This window comes from Gymnodraco acuticeps, unplaced genomic scaffold (genome assembly GCF_902827175.1).
Source record: "Gymnodraco acuticeps unplaced genomic scaffold, fGymAcu1.1, whole genome shotgun sequence".
NCBI lineage: Eukaryota > Metazoa > Chordata > Actinopteri > Perciformes > Bathydraconidae > Gymnodraco > Gymnodraco acuticeps.
In genome coordinates this window covers 4153508-4167407 of record NW_022990295.1, presented here as the reverse complement: position 1 = coordinate 4167407, position 13900 = coordinate 4153508, and the positions used below count along the sequence as shown (strand labels likewise).

The 13900-nt window shown below is 41.9% G+C and overlaps 2 protein-coding genes across 5 annotated transcripts in view; one reads left to right on the top strand and one right to left on the bottom strand.

Moving 5' to 3' along the window:
• Nucleotides 1–13900, bottom strand: part of dnajc17 (DnaJ (Hsp40) homolog, subfamily C, member 17) — a 38555-nt gene that overhangs the window by 7399 nt on the left and 17256 nt on the right. The window contains exons 8-10 of the mRNA XM_034222241.1: nucleotides 13129–13206; nucleotides 11212–11292; nucleotides 10483–10602 (exon numbers count right to left, since the gene is read on the bottom strand). Coding sequence (XP_034078132.1) covers nucleotides 10483–10602; nucleotides 11212–11292; nucleotides 13129–13206 — 279 coding nt within the window. The remainder of the gene's footprint in view (nucleotides 1–10482; nucleotides 10603–11211; nucleotides 11293–13128; nucleotides 13207–13900) is intronic.
• On the top strand, nucleotides 392–3484 carry LOC117549995 (cdc42 effector protein 3). 4 transcript variants are annotated; one of them, XM_034222243.1, is made up of 4 exons: nucleotides 392–814; nucleotides 921–1074; nucleotides 1287–1467; nucleotides 2577–3484. In XM_034222243.1, exon 4 carries the CDS (start codon nucleotides 2709–2711, stop codon nucleotides 3330–3332), a length of 624 nt encoding a protein of 207 aa, XP_034078134.1. In that variant the 5' UTR covers nucleotides 392–814; nucleotides 921–1074; nucleotides 1287–1467; nucleotides 2577–2708; the 3' UTR covers nucleotides 3333–3484. The 4 variants fall into 4 exon arrangements, with proteins under 4 accessions (XP_034078134.1, XP_034078133.1, XP_034078135.1 ...); XM_034222242.1 differs by lacking the exon at nucleotides 1287–1467 and having other exon boundaries at nucleotides 393–814; XM_034222244.1 differs by lacking the exon at nucleotides 1287–1467 and having other exon boundaries at nucleotides 393–1074.

Below are 13900 nucleotides of genomic sequence, written 5' to 3'. Positions count from 1 at the left end.
TACAGCATTCATAAAGGCAAAGGCAACATGCCAGGGGCCTGAGAATTGGAAATGCAACAAGTTATCTCTCCTGTGCAACCCAGCATGCCTGTACATACATGTCTGTGTGTCATAGTGTGCTTTGATTACACAGAGAAGCTAAAGGCCTCCAGTCAGGCAGAAGGGCCTGTGGAGCGGGCTTTAGACACGCCAGCAGCAGGCAGGAAATCAGCAAACCAGCAGCGCTCAGGGACAATGACATGGAGATTAGAGATCAGTTAACCCCCTCCACTGGGTGGCTGACCCGTTTGTTCACTGACGATGACTTCCCTTTTAGACACAAGCACTCAATCTATGAACCACACGCAAACTGGCCTACACTCAGTAACCCATTCTAACTTGACTTCAAGCTCTCCAAATGAGTCACGCACCGTAGTTTTTATAACCGTTTTCTGTGTTTCCCACCACTGTCCCACAGGTAATGGGTGCAGCCAATCTGACTGCAGGAAATACTTTAACACTTATGACTAAAAAGCCAGCTCACTCCGCAATTAGGATGATATCATCTGACGGCTGGCAACCATTCTAAAGCGGGATGACAACGTAAACTAGTAAAAGCCTTAAGGGGAAAAAAGGAAGAAAAGCCTTTACCTGGACCGCTTAGCGCTCTTGTACTCTGACCTCACCTGGCTTATCTCTCAAGCAAAGAAGACTTTCACCGGCAACACACCTGAATCACTCTTCAATGCGAGAGGGAGTTTACACTGGAGAGGATTAGCTACAAAAAAAGGGATCAAATGTCCAAGGGCTGAAAAAACGTGCTTACTAGAAAAAGGTAAGAGACACTCTTTAGGCATTTAAATGCTACAGTTTATTGTAAAAGTTGATGTTGTGATTATGTGACTGAGGAGAAGTCACTGGGTCTGTTGTTGTGTGTCTAGGCTGCTCAGTAAGATCTTCTGTAGCCGTTGAACAAGCCCCATCATGTCGAGGATCATTTCGTCAGGGTGTGCAGGTAGACGCTGCCCATTTTCCTGACAGAGACGTGTGTGCATTTGTTGGATTCAAATATCTTGTATTTGCTCAGCAAGACAGGTAAGAACACATTCATCTTTATCATATTGTTTTCTAGACAAACTGCATTAAAGGAATCCTCTGGAATTAGTGTTAACTCGTAGTTAAAGTTTACATTAGACAGATTTGTTGTCCGCTCCAGAGATTTATGGCAGCATTGAGGAAGATTTGTAATCGTTTCTTGGCCAATCTGTTTTAATGGGGCTTCTTTAATTTTGTACTTGATCATGAAGCGTTTCCCGAACAAGATTCTCATGGCTGAAGTCCTAACACTCCTCCTTGGCCAAACTGACATGTTTGGAAAGGAATGCTGTTGTGTCCACGCTCTCCAATCTCCCGCTGCTACTCAAGTGCCGATAAAACCTTTACAGGCCAACAAAACCTGTTTGCTGTAGTGGCTTACAAATGTACAGAGTGAGTGTTTCAAGTCACGAACGCAGATCTAATGTGGGCCGAGCTGTTTGGGAGACCGTAAAATCACAGACACGGGGCAGATTATCTAATCGACATGCCAGCGTTGATGAACCGAGTTCTGTTTTACTCAATAAAATGATTATAGGTCACGGAACGCAGAATGATGTTGTTGTTTTTAAGACAAAGTAAGACTTTCATTTTAAGTGTTATTGTATTGGTTAAATGTGACCATGAATGTTTCCTTTTAAGTTTTGTTGGTGGATATAAACATTTTTATAATAACGCCAATAATATAATGTAATAACTACATTACAGAGCTTAGTTTGAACTGTGTTGCCTACAGTGTTGTTTATGTAATAATAATATCTAACTGTATTCACTTCCACATCCAGAGTCTATCTCTCACACTACAGCAAAATAAAACAACTGAACTACAGCGATTTTTATTTTTTTAACAAATCAGAAACATATGTTCAAATTTCTGATTCTGATTTCTGTCAGAAGTTACGGTAAACCTCATGTTCTTCCAAAAACGAAACAGGATATGCAGGATAACAACAATCATTTTGGGAACATGCATTTTTGTTGCTTTTGTTACGGCAAGTCATAAGAAGGCTAATAGACTTCCTTAAGAGAGTAGGCTGCAGACCACACCTGCATTCAAGGGAAGAAACAGGGATCTGAAAAGTAAATATTTAGAAATGGAAGCTTCAAAGCATTGTAGGAACAACTCTGTACTGCCAAATAATATCAACTATATTAAATCAAAATCAAGTGGAGCAGGTGCAATCTCTTAACAATTGCTCCCGATTCACATCAAGCCGACTGAATCAGTCCAAAACTTACATCTGGTGCTACAATTTACAAGCACAAGCACAGACATGCGCCATATTTTCGCATGATGTGAAGGAGGCCTGAGCGATCAAAAACGGATCTACAGTATACGTGTCAGTGTTTTTTTTATATCAAGAATGGCTGTCGTGCATGAAAAACATTTAATTGTACAATTGGGTTTATATGTTTTTTACTTTATCCTTACTAAGAACGAAGTGCAATCAAGTTATTAACTTGGTGAATTCTAATTTCTCTTCTCTTGTGTTTTGATGCAGATGGAATTATGAGCTTCATCACTTCCTAAGGAATCCTTGTCGAACAAAGAAGGATAAAGGATTTAAAGACTGAGGATATATAAAAAAAGGATAGATAAAAACATTTAGGTTTCTCTCACAGTATCTGCCAAGATGCCCCTCAGAACATCGTTGCACAGAAAGCCAGCCTCCGGTCGTTGGCCCAACAGGAACACCAAGCGCCGGGAGGTGCTGTCTGTCAACATGATCAGCCTCCCACTGGCTGATTTCCGCCACCTCTCACATATTGGCAACGATTCCCACACAGACAGCTTTGGAGATCTGTCGTTCTTAAAGATGGGCCACAATCTGCTTTTACAGAGCTCCCAGAGCGAGCAGAATCTCTTCCTGGCCTGCTCTCCCCCGCCAAAGCCCCCTCGTGTGAACCTGGAGGAGGCCGAGGGCTCCGAGAGCCCCGACTGGCATGTAGGCCGCCTGCACATGTCCCAGAAAAAAAAGATATGCAACTCTATGCCGCTGCTGGACAATGAGGACGGGGAAGCAGAGATGGAAAAGGAGGATGGGTACAAAAGAGGGAATAATGTTTCTCCCAACCTGGCTCACAGCGGTGGACGGGGCAGTCTGAATTCAGACAGAGATGAAGACTCCACAGAGACTTTTGACAAAACTGTTGGACTGCAGCATAAGGAGGAGGACAGTGGCTTTTCTTTCAGCCTCGACCTGGGCCCTTCAATCCTGGATGATGTCCTCCAGGTGATGGACAAACTCCACAAATAGACAGCGTAGGAGCCAGGCCGTCAGCTAGGTTTGGAATATGGAGAAAATATCCAATTCGGCACCTTTCTATTGGGATATGATCCGGATTTTATGGACAAAACAATACCCTAAAGCAGTTATTGTTGAAATAAATCTGGAGATTTCTGATAATACCTGGAAACCCAGTAAAGACCAAATCCTTTCGGGAGAACTTGACTCACCCATGCTTTAATGGATGGAAACTACTATTTTAAACCAAAACTGATTGACAGGATGAAAATGACGATTTCTTTTTGACTATTTCAGGAAAACATGTTTGCTTTTTGAATAAGAGCACCATTGTGTCTGCACACATTGGTCCACAACATTTGTTAAACATTAATCCTTAAACAAAATGTAAAAGGTGAAACCTAGAAATGACCCATAGTTAATGTTCTCCTAGAGTTACCCCTTGGAGAGGTGGATACAATGTTTTAGTTAATAATTGAACTCCGACGGATGTCAAATACCGAGCTGGCCATTTTCACCTCTTCTTACTTTGCTCCTTTGCTTATGTAATCTCTCAAACCACAAAGCAGAGCACTGACGACGGCTGTTAAGACTTAAGAGTGTTGTGTTTAAGAAAAGAAAAGCTGCGGCTGGAATCCAAGGTCCTCGAGCTGTGATGTCTTGGCGTGCTTGCCAATCTATTGTGTGGAGAGGGCAATTTTTCCTCCGCACGCATCCCAGAGGCCCCACTCATAGGTAGACCAAGGTACCCCCCATCTTTCATTCCTAACAATGCAGTGAAAACAAACACTTAGCTCTGCTTCCAATAAAAGCCAGCCAGTGGTGGCAGGTTGGGCTGCAGACCAAGTTGGGCCACAGGTCCAAGACCTTAGATGAAAAAATAAAAAGTTGGAGTAGGCTGTTTTCTTAGCTGCAAATCAGAGTCCGATGCTCTGGTGAGTGGCGCACGAGAAGGAAAGTGGTAAAGGGTAACGTGATACTTCCACATATGCAGGGGGTGTCAAGGGAGGAGGACCAGAGACATCCATTACTGCAGCAAAAGTCCTGATGAGGGTTTAAACACTACCTTCTGACAAAACAGACCCCCGTCACGTGAAGAACGCACGCTTGAATCTCACATACGTTGGCACACAAGTATAGAAAAACACACATGTACTTCATGTAAGCACGCATGGTCAAACTGAGATTTGTGCAGACAATCTAGGTCCACTTTGCTCAGGCCTGGAGAGCTAGGACAGAGCCTCAGTCTGTGCCTTAGTGGGGGGGTTGCCAGGAAAGCCTGTGGGGCAAACCCAGAACCCGTCGCATTCCTGAGTTCCCAACGGGGCATTCTCCAAAATATACCAACCACAAGTGTCCCGCTTCTAGCAATAGATTTAGAATTCTATGTACGTCCAAACAGAAACAGCAACGTCTGTGGGTACGTCTGCACTGTATATCTGTTTTGCCATCTCCCATTTTAAAGTGGATATCACTGTTCATTTTTCTTTTATATGATTTGACAGTAACGCATTGTGAACGTTTTTTTTTTCTGGATTGAATGTACTGTTTTGTATTTTTGAGAAGTAAAGAAAAATATCTTTCGAATTCCAAGATTGGTGGTTTTGTGGGATAGAGCTGCTCGTGTCAACATTTTAACAGAGCTCGTATGAGATTGTTTACACACCCTGACGGACAGACATTTATTTGGCTTTTCATCTGTCAGAAGTCACTGAGCAGGCAATTAGCCTTGCCTAACAGTTTCTCCAGATAGCCTTGGATTATCCAACAAAGCATGCAGCACAACATTATTTCAAGGTGGAGAGACACACAAGCCCAAATTACACAGGCATGTCGAGCAGGATTTCATGTAGACTCTCAAATACTGTGTTACAGTGAACTGGACTTTAGAGCAACTGTCTGAGGCACACCTGCATCATAAAGAGGTGACATTAAATAGCTAACCAGGGTGTGTCTGTTGTTTGTCAGACTTTTCTTTACAGGCTACCTTTTCCAGATAAGCAGAGGAAAGAGACTTTCAGTTTCCAAGACTTTATATTGGACAGTGTCTGGCTGATATCATGAAAGACGATCAAAGTCTCATTGATTTGAAAGAGGCAGAAGAATTGTGAAATGTCAGATTGTCACATATTGTGAAACTAAGTAGGGGTTAAAAACATCAACATAAAAGAAACAATTATAATATCAAAGCATATTGGTATTCAATGCACAACAATCATTCTTGATATTCAAAAAAACATTTAAAAAGTTTTTTGAAAACCCCAAACATTCTTTACAAATTCAAATCTGGGTTGCATTCCAATAGTCCATTTAGCTTAGGAACCTTCCTAACGGAGTGAAATGACCCGGAAGTACCTCAGTGGCAGCCATGATAAGTGCCGTTCCAATTCTCCAAATGATAGGAAAGGAGGTTTCAAACTTCCTTTATAACCTCCTTTAGCTTAGGAACCACTGGACCTCCCTAACCGAAAGGAGAGGAGACAATGCTGCCCCACAATGCATTGCAGCCGCAGCATTTGCCATCACAACAGTCGGCCGTTCACGGACACAACTGATTATGACCGAGAAATGATATCATGAAAGTCACGGTGCTTATTAAGCATTTTAAAACGTATGTGGTAAGTTGCCAAAGTGCTTTTTTCTGAACGTTCATCAGTATTATAATCAAAAAGAGAAATATGAACGTTAGTTTTTACTGAAATGATCAAATAAAGTCAACATCTCACAGTCTTTACTGAGCTGTGTGGGGTTTGTTCAACTTTTAAAAGATGTTTGAATGGTGATATACACAGTGATAGATGTGAAGGACTAACGTTTATAATAAATACATTTGTATTAATTTTAAGATATTTTCATACAATCATACGTATTGGGATCATTTGTATTAATGTGGACCGGAGGGAGAGGGTGACGAGCATAAGTTTCACTTTCCTTTTTTATTTCAATTCCAACTTTGGTCATGAAGAATATGTTTTTCTGTTGTTCATAAAGCAACAGCATCAGAGCACGGTGCAGTCTCTAGATGAGTCCGTGGTTCTTATTAAACATCCATGTTGTAGTCCGCTGTATAGAAAACTATAGTTTCCATGGTTACCCCACAGCAGCAGACGCACAAAATGACATCCGCTGGCGCATCATAAACACGTCGGATAGTGAAAGTGCATTCGGATTCTCTAAAGTACCGCGGTCTCTTCTCCTAAATCCTTTTGAATTCTCCTATCCACTATCCCTTAACCCCGTGATGTTTCACTCAGAGGTCAAGAAATAGGAGATAGGGTTAGAATTTAGGAGCTGATTTTTGGATTATCGGAACGCAATCCTTGTCTTGGCTGAAAAGGCCTTTGCTGCCATGACGACACAAGCTCTCAGTTCTAAGAATCACATAAACTTAAGCTCAACAAGTGTTTAGCCACATGACTGATGCAAGAAGAAAGAGCCTGTAATTGAGGACAAATTATCTTGTCTGCACAGCACAAACTGGCCGAGCTGTGAAGTATCCCAATCACATCTGGAACCACTTCTCTCCCTGCAGAAATCTCAACGTGCCGTCATACAGAATACTGAGATATCTTGTCATCTCACTAAATAGAAGCTCTTATGAGTTGTTTATTTTGTCAGGTACAAACTAAAAACCTTTAAATATTGTTTTGGCAAATAAGATGGTGTCCGTATATACTGTTATTACAGCTCCTACTTGACCTGATGCTACTGAAATGTACTCCATGGTTTCACACACACACAACGGGGGATTTTGTGAAACTGATAGTTTATTCCACCTGCATGTCGGAACGTATCATCATAGACGCTAACGGCGGTAAACAACAGCTATCCCCTCTGATGATAATAATAATAATAATAGATTCATTTTGTTGTTTTACAGGTGCTCAAAGACGCTTTACAGATATAGTGAAAAGAAAAGAACACATAAATATATATAGTTAAAGTCCAATCAAAATCAAGCAATACAAAAACAATCACACATTAAAAGCCAGATTGAAGAGGTGAGTTTTTGTAAGTTATGATACGTATCATTAACTGAGTGTACCATAATTATTCATTTGTGACCAAACCATAATCAAACAATTCATTCTGCGTCTGATGAGAAAACATATCTGTGTATTTTAGGCTTCCCTAAACCAGTGTATATTGTCTGTAAACTGTGTTGTCTTGTGTTCCTTGAGGGTTTTGGTACACATCCCCAACCTTGAATATAATGTCTTGTTTCTCTCGACTCACACCTCCTCCCACTCCCCACGGGCTCCATTGGCACGTCCACTCTCTCTACCAGCCATCAGCCTCGCCACATTGGGTGCCAGTGCCTTCTCCCAAGATGCATTTAAACCTTTGGAACTCACTACACTCCATTACAGAAGTAAAAACTGCTCTTATAACCCATTTTGTATAGCTTACTCACTTAACTGCATCTTGTTTTTTACTGCAACATTCATTTAAACTCTTTGCTGAGCTATGCTCTGTTGCTTATTGTATTGTAAGTTACTTTTGATTTCATCAATGTTTAATAACTAATCTAAACCATCCGATCCAGTCAAATATGATAAACAAAATTAATATCAGGTACTAAACAATAATAGTTATAATGATATTTGTTCCTTCTATTAGTAAATCCTAAAGTCCCTTATCTCCACTCAGAGAGCGGGTCAGGCCACGGTGGACTGTGCCACATGCAGAGCATCTCTTCCAGACTCAGGGGCTATTTTAGGTGAGAGTGCACTTTTTAAGCACAAGGAAACCAGCGGGTTGGAAAAACAATCCGAGAATAGCAGATCTGCTGCATCTGGTTTCTGTCGTGACAAGCCCGCGATGGCTCTCCAGCTCTAGATGGAAGAAGCAGGCGTAGGAAGCTCAAATTCAAAGGCTTTACGATAGATTCATGTTAAATAATATGGTACGCTAAACTGTGCTATGAACCATGAATCAAGACACAGTGATTTATGATGGTATTATATCTACGGAGACACGAGCATTAAGTCTGGCAGAGAAAGAAAATAGTTAGGGATTCTATAGCCGAGAAAGTCACGAAGGTTAGATATGAATCATAAGTCACATTCTCGCATGTGAAATCACAGTTTGATGCGTCAGCTTTCTTTAAACGCTACATTTAAATGTACAGTATGTAAGGCATGCACTCTTTCTGTAAGCCCACGGGCCAAAATCATTCACCACTTTAAACAACGGCTTATTATCTTTATTTGAGTCAGGCAACGTGAATCATTCAGAATTCACTGAGATTTGCAACTGTGTTTAATTCAATGCTAATATAGCTACTGAGAATTTCCCAAGCACTTCTTTTATATTCATGGCCAGTTCCCAATCTCTTACTAAATGATATCAAAGGGTGAAGACACAACAACATCCATTCCCAAGAGAGGGGTCTGAATTGAGTCAGGAATAGGGGAGCACATGGTTCGGAAGATGTGCCCCTTCCTTATTTTGCACTTTTTAATATCCATGGTGAGTTAAACAGTTCATTTGGGTGTCCCTCTGTGAAAGCAGTGAACATCAAAACACATCATGGTATAGTTAGTATTATTCAAAGGTCTCAGGACCCTAAGGGGGGGGTCTTCAAGGGGAATTGTGCACCCTTTCCATTAGGCCCCAAATTCATTCAGCAGAGCTGAGGCTGAAGTCATACGTCTGTGTCTCCGAGCTCCCTGCAGTGAGACCCTGACTCTCTGACTGATGTGTTTGGATTGATGAGGTTAAAGAAGCACTGGTCCTCACCGAGGCTGCTGCTCTGTGAGTGCAGCTGGCTGGTGTGGGGTTGCAATGCAAGAGTACAGGACAGCAGAGGAATCAGATTTTTAGATTTCAGATAGAGTTGTGGGAGAAGGACCTCCAAGGCTTTGGCTTCTTATTACGTCTATCTCTTTTTCTCAAATGCCCCCCCATGTCCACTGACCCCGAGCCAGATGTGGAACAACATTACTAATATCTACACTGGTTCACCCAATATGTCAGGTGGGGCCTCTTTAGCGAGAACTTTTCTCGCTGATGGCTAATGTGAAAATTACCCGGTCATAGTAATGTTTTTATTCCAGTGTGCAGGACAAAAAAAGAAAGATGAAGCAATCAGTTTTGGATATATGTAACGCAAAACGGGTTACCATAATAACATTTAAAGAGATTAGTGTGACAAGTCCCAGTGTGCAGGCTGAGCCTCACATGCTAGCCTTGACAAGGGGGTCTGACACAGAGTGGAGAGGTGAAGCCCAGTTCAGCAGCAGCTGTGCAGATAGAGAGAGTCTACTGATCCAAAATCCCTCACAGGTAAAGATCACAACATGAAAGAAGTGAAATGGACACAGTGGGTTTGAAAAAAGACATTACTTCATACTAATGTAATGTCAAATAAAAAAATAAAACCTTTGTAGTTTCTCCGTGGATATAGCTCAAATGAGATTATCCTTGGACAGGAAAATAATTAGTGTACCTTTGGTGTGTGCATGCGAGCTGTAGCGAAAGACAACATTTTAGGCGTGCAAAATAAATTTCAAAAAGTCGAGATCGCAGCACGAACTACTACATGATTTCCAAGTCACGAGAGGCAACACATCAGAGGGAAATTGTATTAAGAGTTTCTGAATAAAGCATCTGGGGTTTGTGCAGTAAACCTTTGGCCTGCAGAAAGTAAATCCTTCAAATAAAAACAAAAAAACACATTCCACCTAAAATAATAAATATTGTATTATCAACAGCAATGCAGGCTCACTTGGCACGCATGCAGACATCCAGTCAGTCTGACGTGCCATGCTACCATTATTTCACTCTGCTTCTCTTGGGTTGCCATGTGACTCTGCATTCCTGGGGTCTCCCAGGTTAGGTGTGTTAATGAGTGGCCGGACGGGGGCTTCGGGCAAGTGCAGGGCCAGCGCCTCACCCACTCCAAAGCAAATAAACTGAGACCCATTCAACAAAACACATTGTTTTACACCAGACTAGGGGAGTGCAGGCACTGGGGTAATATTTCCAATCGCCGATACAAAAGTAAAACCTCAGAAGGTTTACATACTTTGTCTTCCTGGGACAGTGTTTAGGCAATAGCGTTTGTGTTGGAAGCCGTGTACATTGGAAAATGTTGTAACGTGCTTGATGAGGGAGGGAGGAAATTACAACAGTGCATTTTTGGGTTATATATCGGTACCTGTGAAGACATGAACAGGCCAGGTTGAGATGCTGGAGCAATAACCTCGGGCTGTCCCTCGAGCCACGAAATCTTCAAGGGGTTTTCACTCAGGCCACTTTCATTCTTAGCTGCCAGCTCCTAAAAACACAGAGTAGTCAGTGAGTGCATCTTCGGATTGTTTCTGTACAGGTATTTTATTCTCCTTGTTCTGAAAGCTATTAAATGTGTCCATCTTACACCTGGGTATTATATAAATCCGAGAAACACATGTAGACACAGACAAAGGTGTATTGTAAAGTCTGAGACATGAAGATGGACAGACACAGACCGCAGAACCTGTGCCCAGATCCCTGTAGACTGGCAGACATGTTCTCTGTAGGAAACCACATGTTGTGGGGAGGAAACCACAACAACAAAGTACACCATCATGACAAAGGGCCTGAGGATCCAGACAGTGTGGAGAACAATGAAGCGGCTCAAGTTCTTCCGTCCTATGGTTGCCATCAGCAGAGGTTTCTATGCTACAGAATGACTAAAACATTAAGTTGAGGTTGCAGACACTGTCCTGAGGCTGGGGAGTCTTTGACAGGTGTCTTATTTAGTAATATTCAAACTCAGTAGGTGACTCGAGAGGGGCAAGTGAGTTGTAAACAAATGTGGCTCTATGCAAATGTCTGCTTAGGGGAAGATTTCCATTATTGAACAAACAGAATGAGGACAATGTCCCAGGAGGGGTTAGGTACTTACAGCTGCTCGCACAGTCGCAAATTCAACCACAGCGCTTCCTTTCTTCTTACTCGATACAATCACATTCGACACGTCCCCATACTAGAGGTTAGAAATGGGAGAATAAAAGAAGAGGTCAAACAGAGGAAGAGGAGATGCAAAACATTCAAATTGGTATTTCCTTTCACGGCAAAACCCCAAACTATGAAAACACAAAGCATATACAGACTGAAAATATAACAGACTTCTGGAATAAATATTAGGATTCAATATGTGTGTGGTTGTTAGAACTGATCTCTAATGATAGGTTTTGCATGTTTGGGGCCGAGCCAGTAATACTCTACAGAACATCGTGTACAAAGTGAGACGTCTGCCACTTCTCAAAAGAGACAAAAGGCAATATTGGATCATTTTAACTACTCCTTATGCAACGACTGTATTTGATCAACAATGTTTTTGGCATGAAGTTAGATGTGGCTCTCATCCAGTTTTATGCCACAAATCAGAACAGGGAGGAAAGGCAGGTCAAAAAGATGAGCGGGGCAAAGAGCATCTCAGACATTCCCTGATATTTGTCTGAGAGATATGGAGAGGAGGAGGAGGACGGATAGAAATGTCGTAGCAGGGAGACAAAAACCTGATCTCGACTGAAAAATGCTATAAGCAGAGCAGCACCATTTTTTAATTCCTCAGGATTGTATCACTTACAAACCAACCTCTCCCAACCTAAAGCAGGGGCTTGGGAGCAGAGAGGAGGATGGCCTTGGAGAATCTCGTCCTGGAAAAATGAAGCTTTCTGGGAACAGGAAAGTCCAGGAATGCTAATGTCTACGAAAGACACTGGAGCAGGCCAACAGTGACAAAGGAGACTCTCAAAGGCCTCTGTTTCTTAGAAGATTAATATCTTTAAATGTTTTTTTTCCCCCCGTTAAACTAAGAATTATTATTTGGAGCGGCCAAAATACACAAGTCCGGACACGTACGCATGCACAAGAACACACGTACCGTACTTTCCCACACAGTGGTGGCTATTTCTTGCCTAAAACATTAACTGTCAATCATTATAGCTTGCCATCCCAAACAAAACCTTTCCTAAAAATGTATTCTCCTTTGCTTTGGAGAATTTAAAAAGAAACAACTTCCACAGTCTTTATTACGACACAGCCCTCCTGCCTGGAGCCGTATTGATGGGGTTCGTGCAGAGGAGAAATGCATACGCCTGTTTTCCAAACAGCTTTACGTCAGTGACACTTGCCCTATCCTCATTCCAGGCCAACCTATGCCCCCACTAAAAGGCCCTGTCACGAATCATGGCATAAGGTGGTACTGCGTTGCATGAGAAGAGCACATTTCCTAATTTATCCCTTGGCACTGCTTAATCACCTGGTAAGAGGGGCACAAGCGTGCATGGCTTTAAACGGGCACTCCAACATTGCCCTCAGCACTTTCACTGCAACAAAACTTAATGGGCCTTGTTTAAGGGGAAGAATAAAACAATCTACAGCGGTGAGGTCATGCAGACCTCAGATATGGCCGGACTCTGCAGGCGAGTTTGTTTCTCTGCTTGGATCAATTCAAGGATCAAATTCTATTATTTCTTCAAATCTATTTCATTTTGCATTGCGATTAAGAAATAAGTACTGAATTACTTCACTGAGAAATAATATCATTTAATACTCCGATGGGAATGTCTGTTTTTGGTTAATCCAGTCAAATAAATGGCTCCCATTTTAAGTACTTCATCACATGCATGATGCAAAATTCTTGTAAAACGGTCATGCTCATTAATTTACAACATTGCCTGCAAAGTCCTTGTACAAATATATTAAAAAGGGATTGTTACCTCAGTTGCCTCGAGATATATTTCATTATATTACCTAGATTAAGTTTTAAGCTGGAAAATTGTGGAAGCACTAATTTGATTTTAAGAGGGTGTACCTTTTGCAGAAGTCTGAAAAGAATGTCTTGAGAGTAGCCTCCGTTCGTTTGGTCATCTTTTTTACACTTCCACTTTAGCTGCAATTAGACAGAAGAAGAAGAAAGGAGAAGCCCATGTTAATCATCAGAACTTTGAAGAATTAAAGAGGTGCATGATAATGTGTAATCATTACAGCTCAATTGATTGGACTCAGCTGATGAAAAGCTGTGATGACACACCGATTACAATAACTATAGGACACACGCATTGTTAAACACTTGGAACATCTCTCTGGCACCGCCTGTGAGACCTGCAGTCAATTTCCATTCATACCGAGCATCCCGGACAGCTAAAATGGCGGAAATTAACACGCAAAGACTTGGACCTGAAAATACACGGTTCTTAACTATAGCGCCGCAGACTGAAGCACAACACCAGACACAATAATGGCTACGTAATCAAAAACAGCTCGCCCTAGGTGTTGTGGAATATTTTCCAAGGCCCATAACTTTGACCCAGTGTATCAGTTCAAACTGTCCTGACTGAGCACAGGCACCTGTAACCTTGGCTGCTATGCTCTCAGTGTTTTGTCTCCCTGTTCCTGCCTGTTGGCGTCAGCTGATAGAGGTGTTATCATTCTATCTTGTTATGCAGCATGTTGATGATGCTCTCTGAACTAGCTAAATACATGGGTCTGGGGTAGAGATCTTCAGAATTGACGTGGCAACTCTACCGTGAAGTCAGAACCTCTGACTCTTGGACTTGTGATGTGAATCCTCCGGCCGTTAACTC

What these genes read in the sequence shown, in the direction of transcription:
- LOC117549995 (XM_034222243.1), top strand. Translation starts at nt 2,709, where the DNA reads ATGCCCCTCAGAACATCGTTGCACAGAAAGCCAGCCTCCGGTCGTTGG.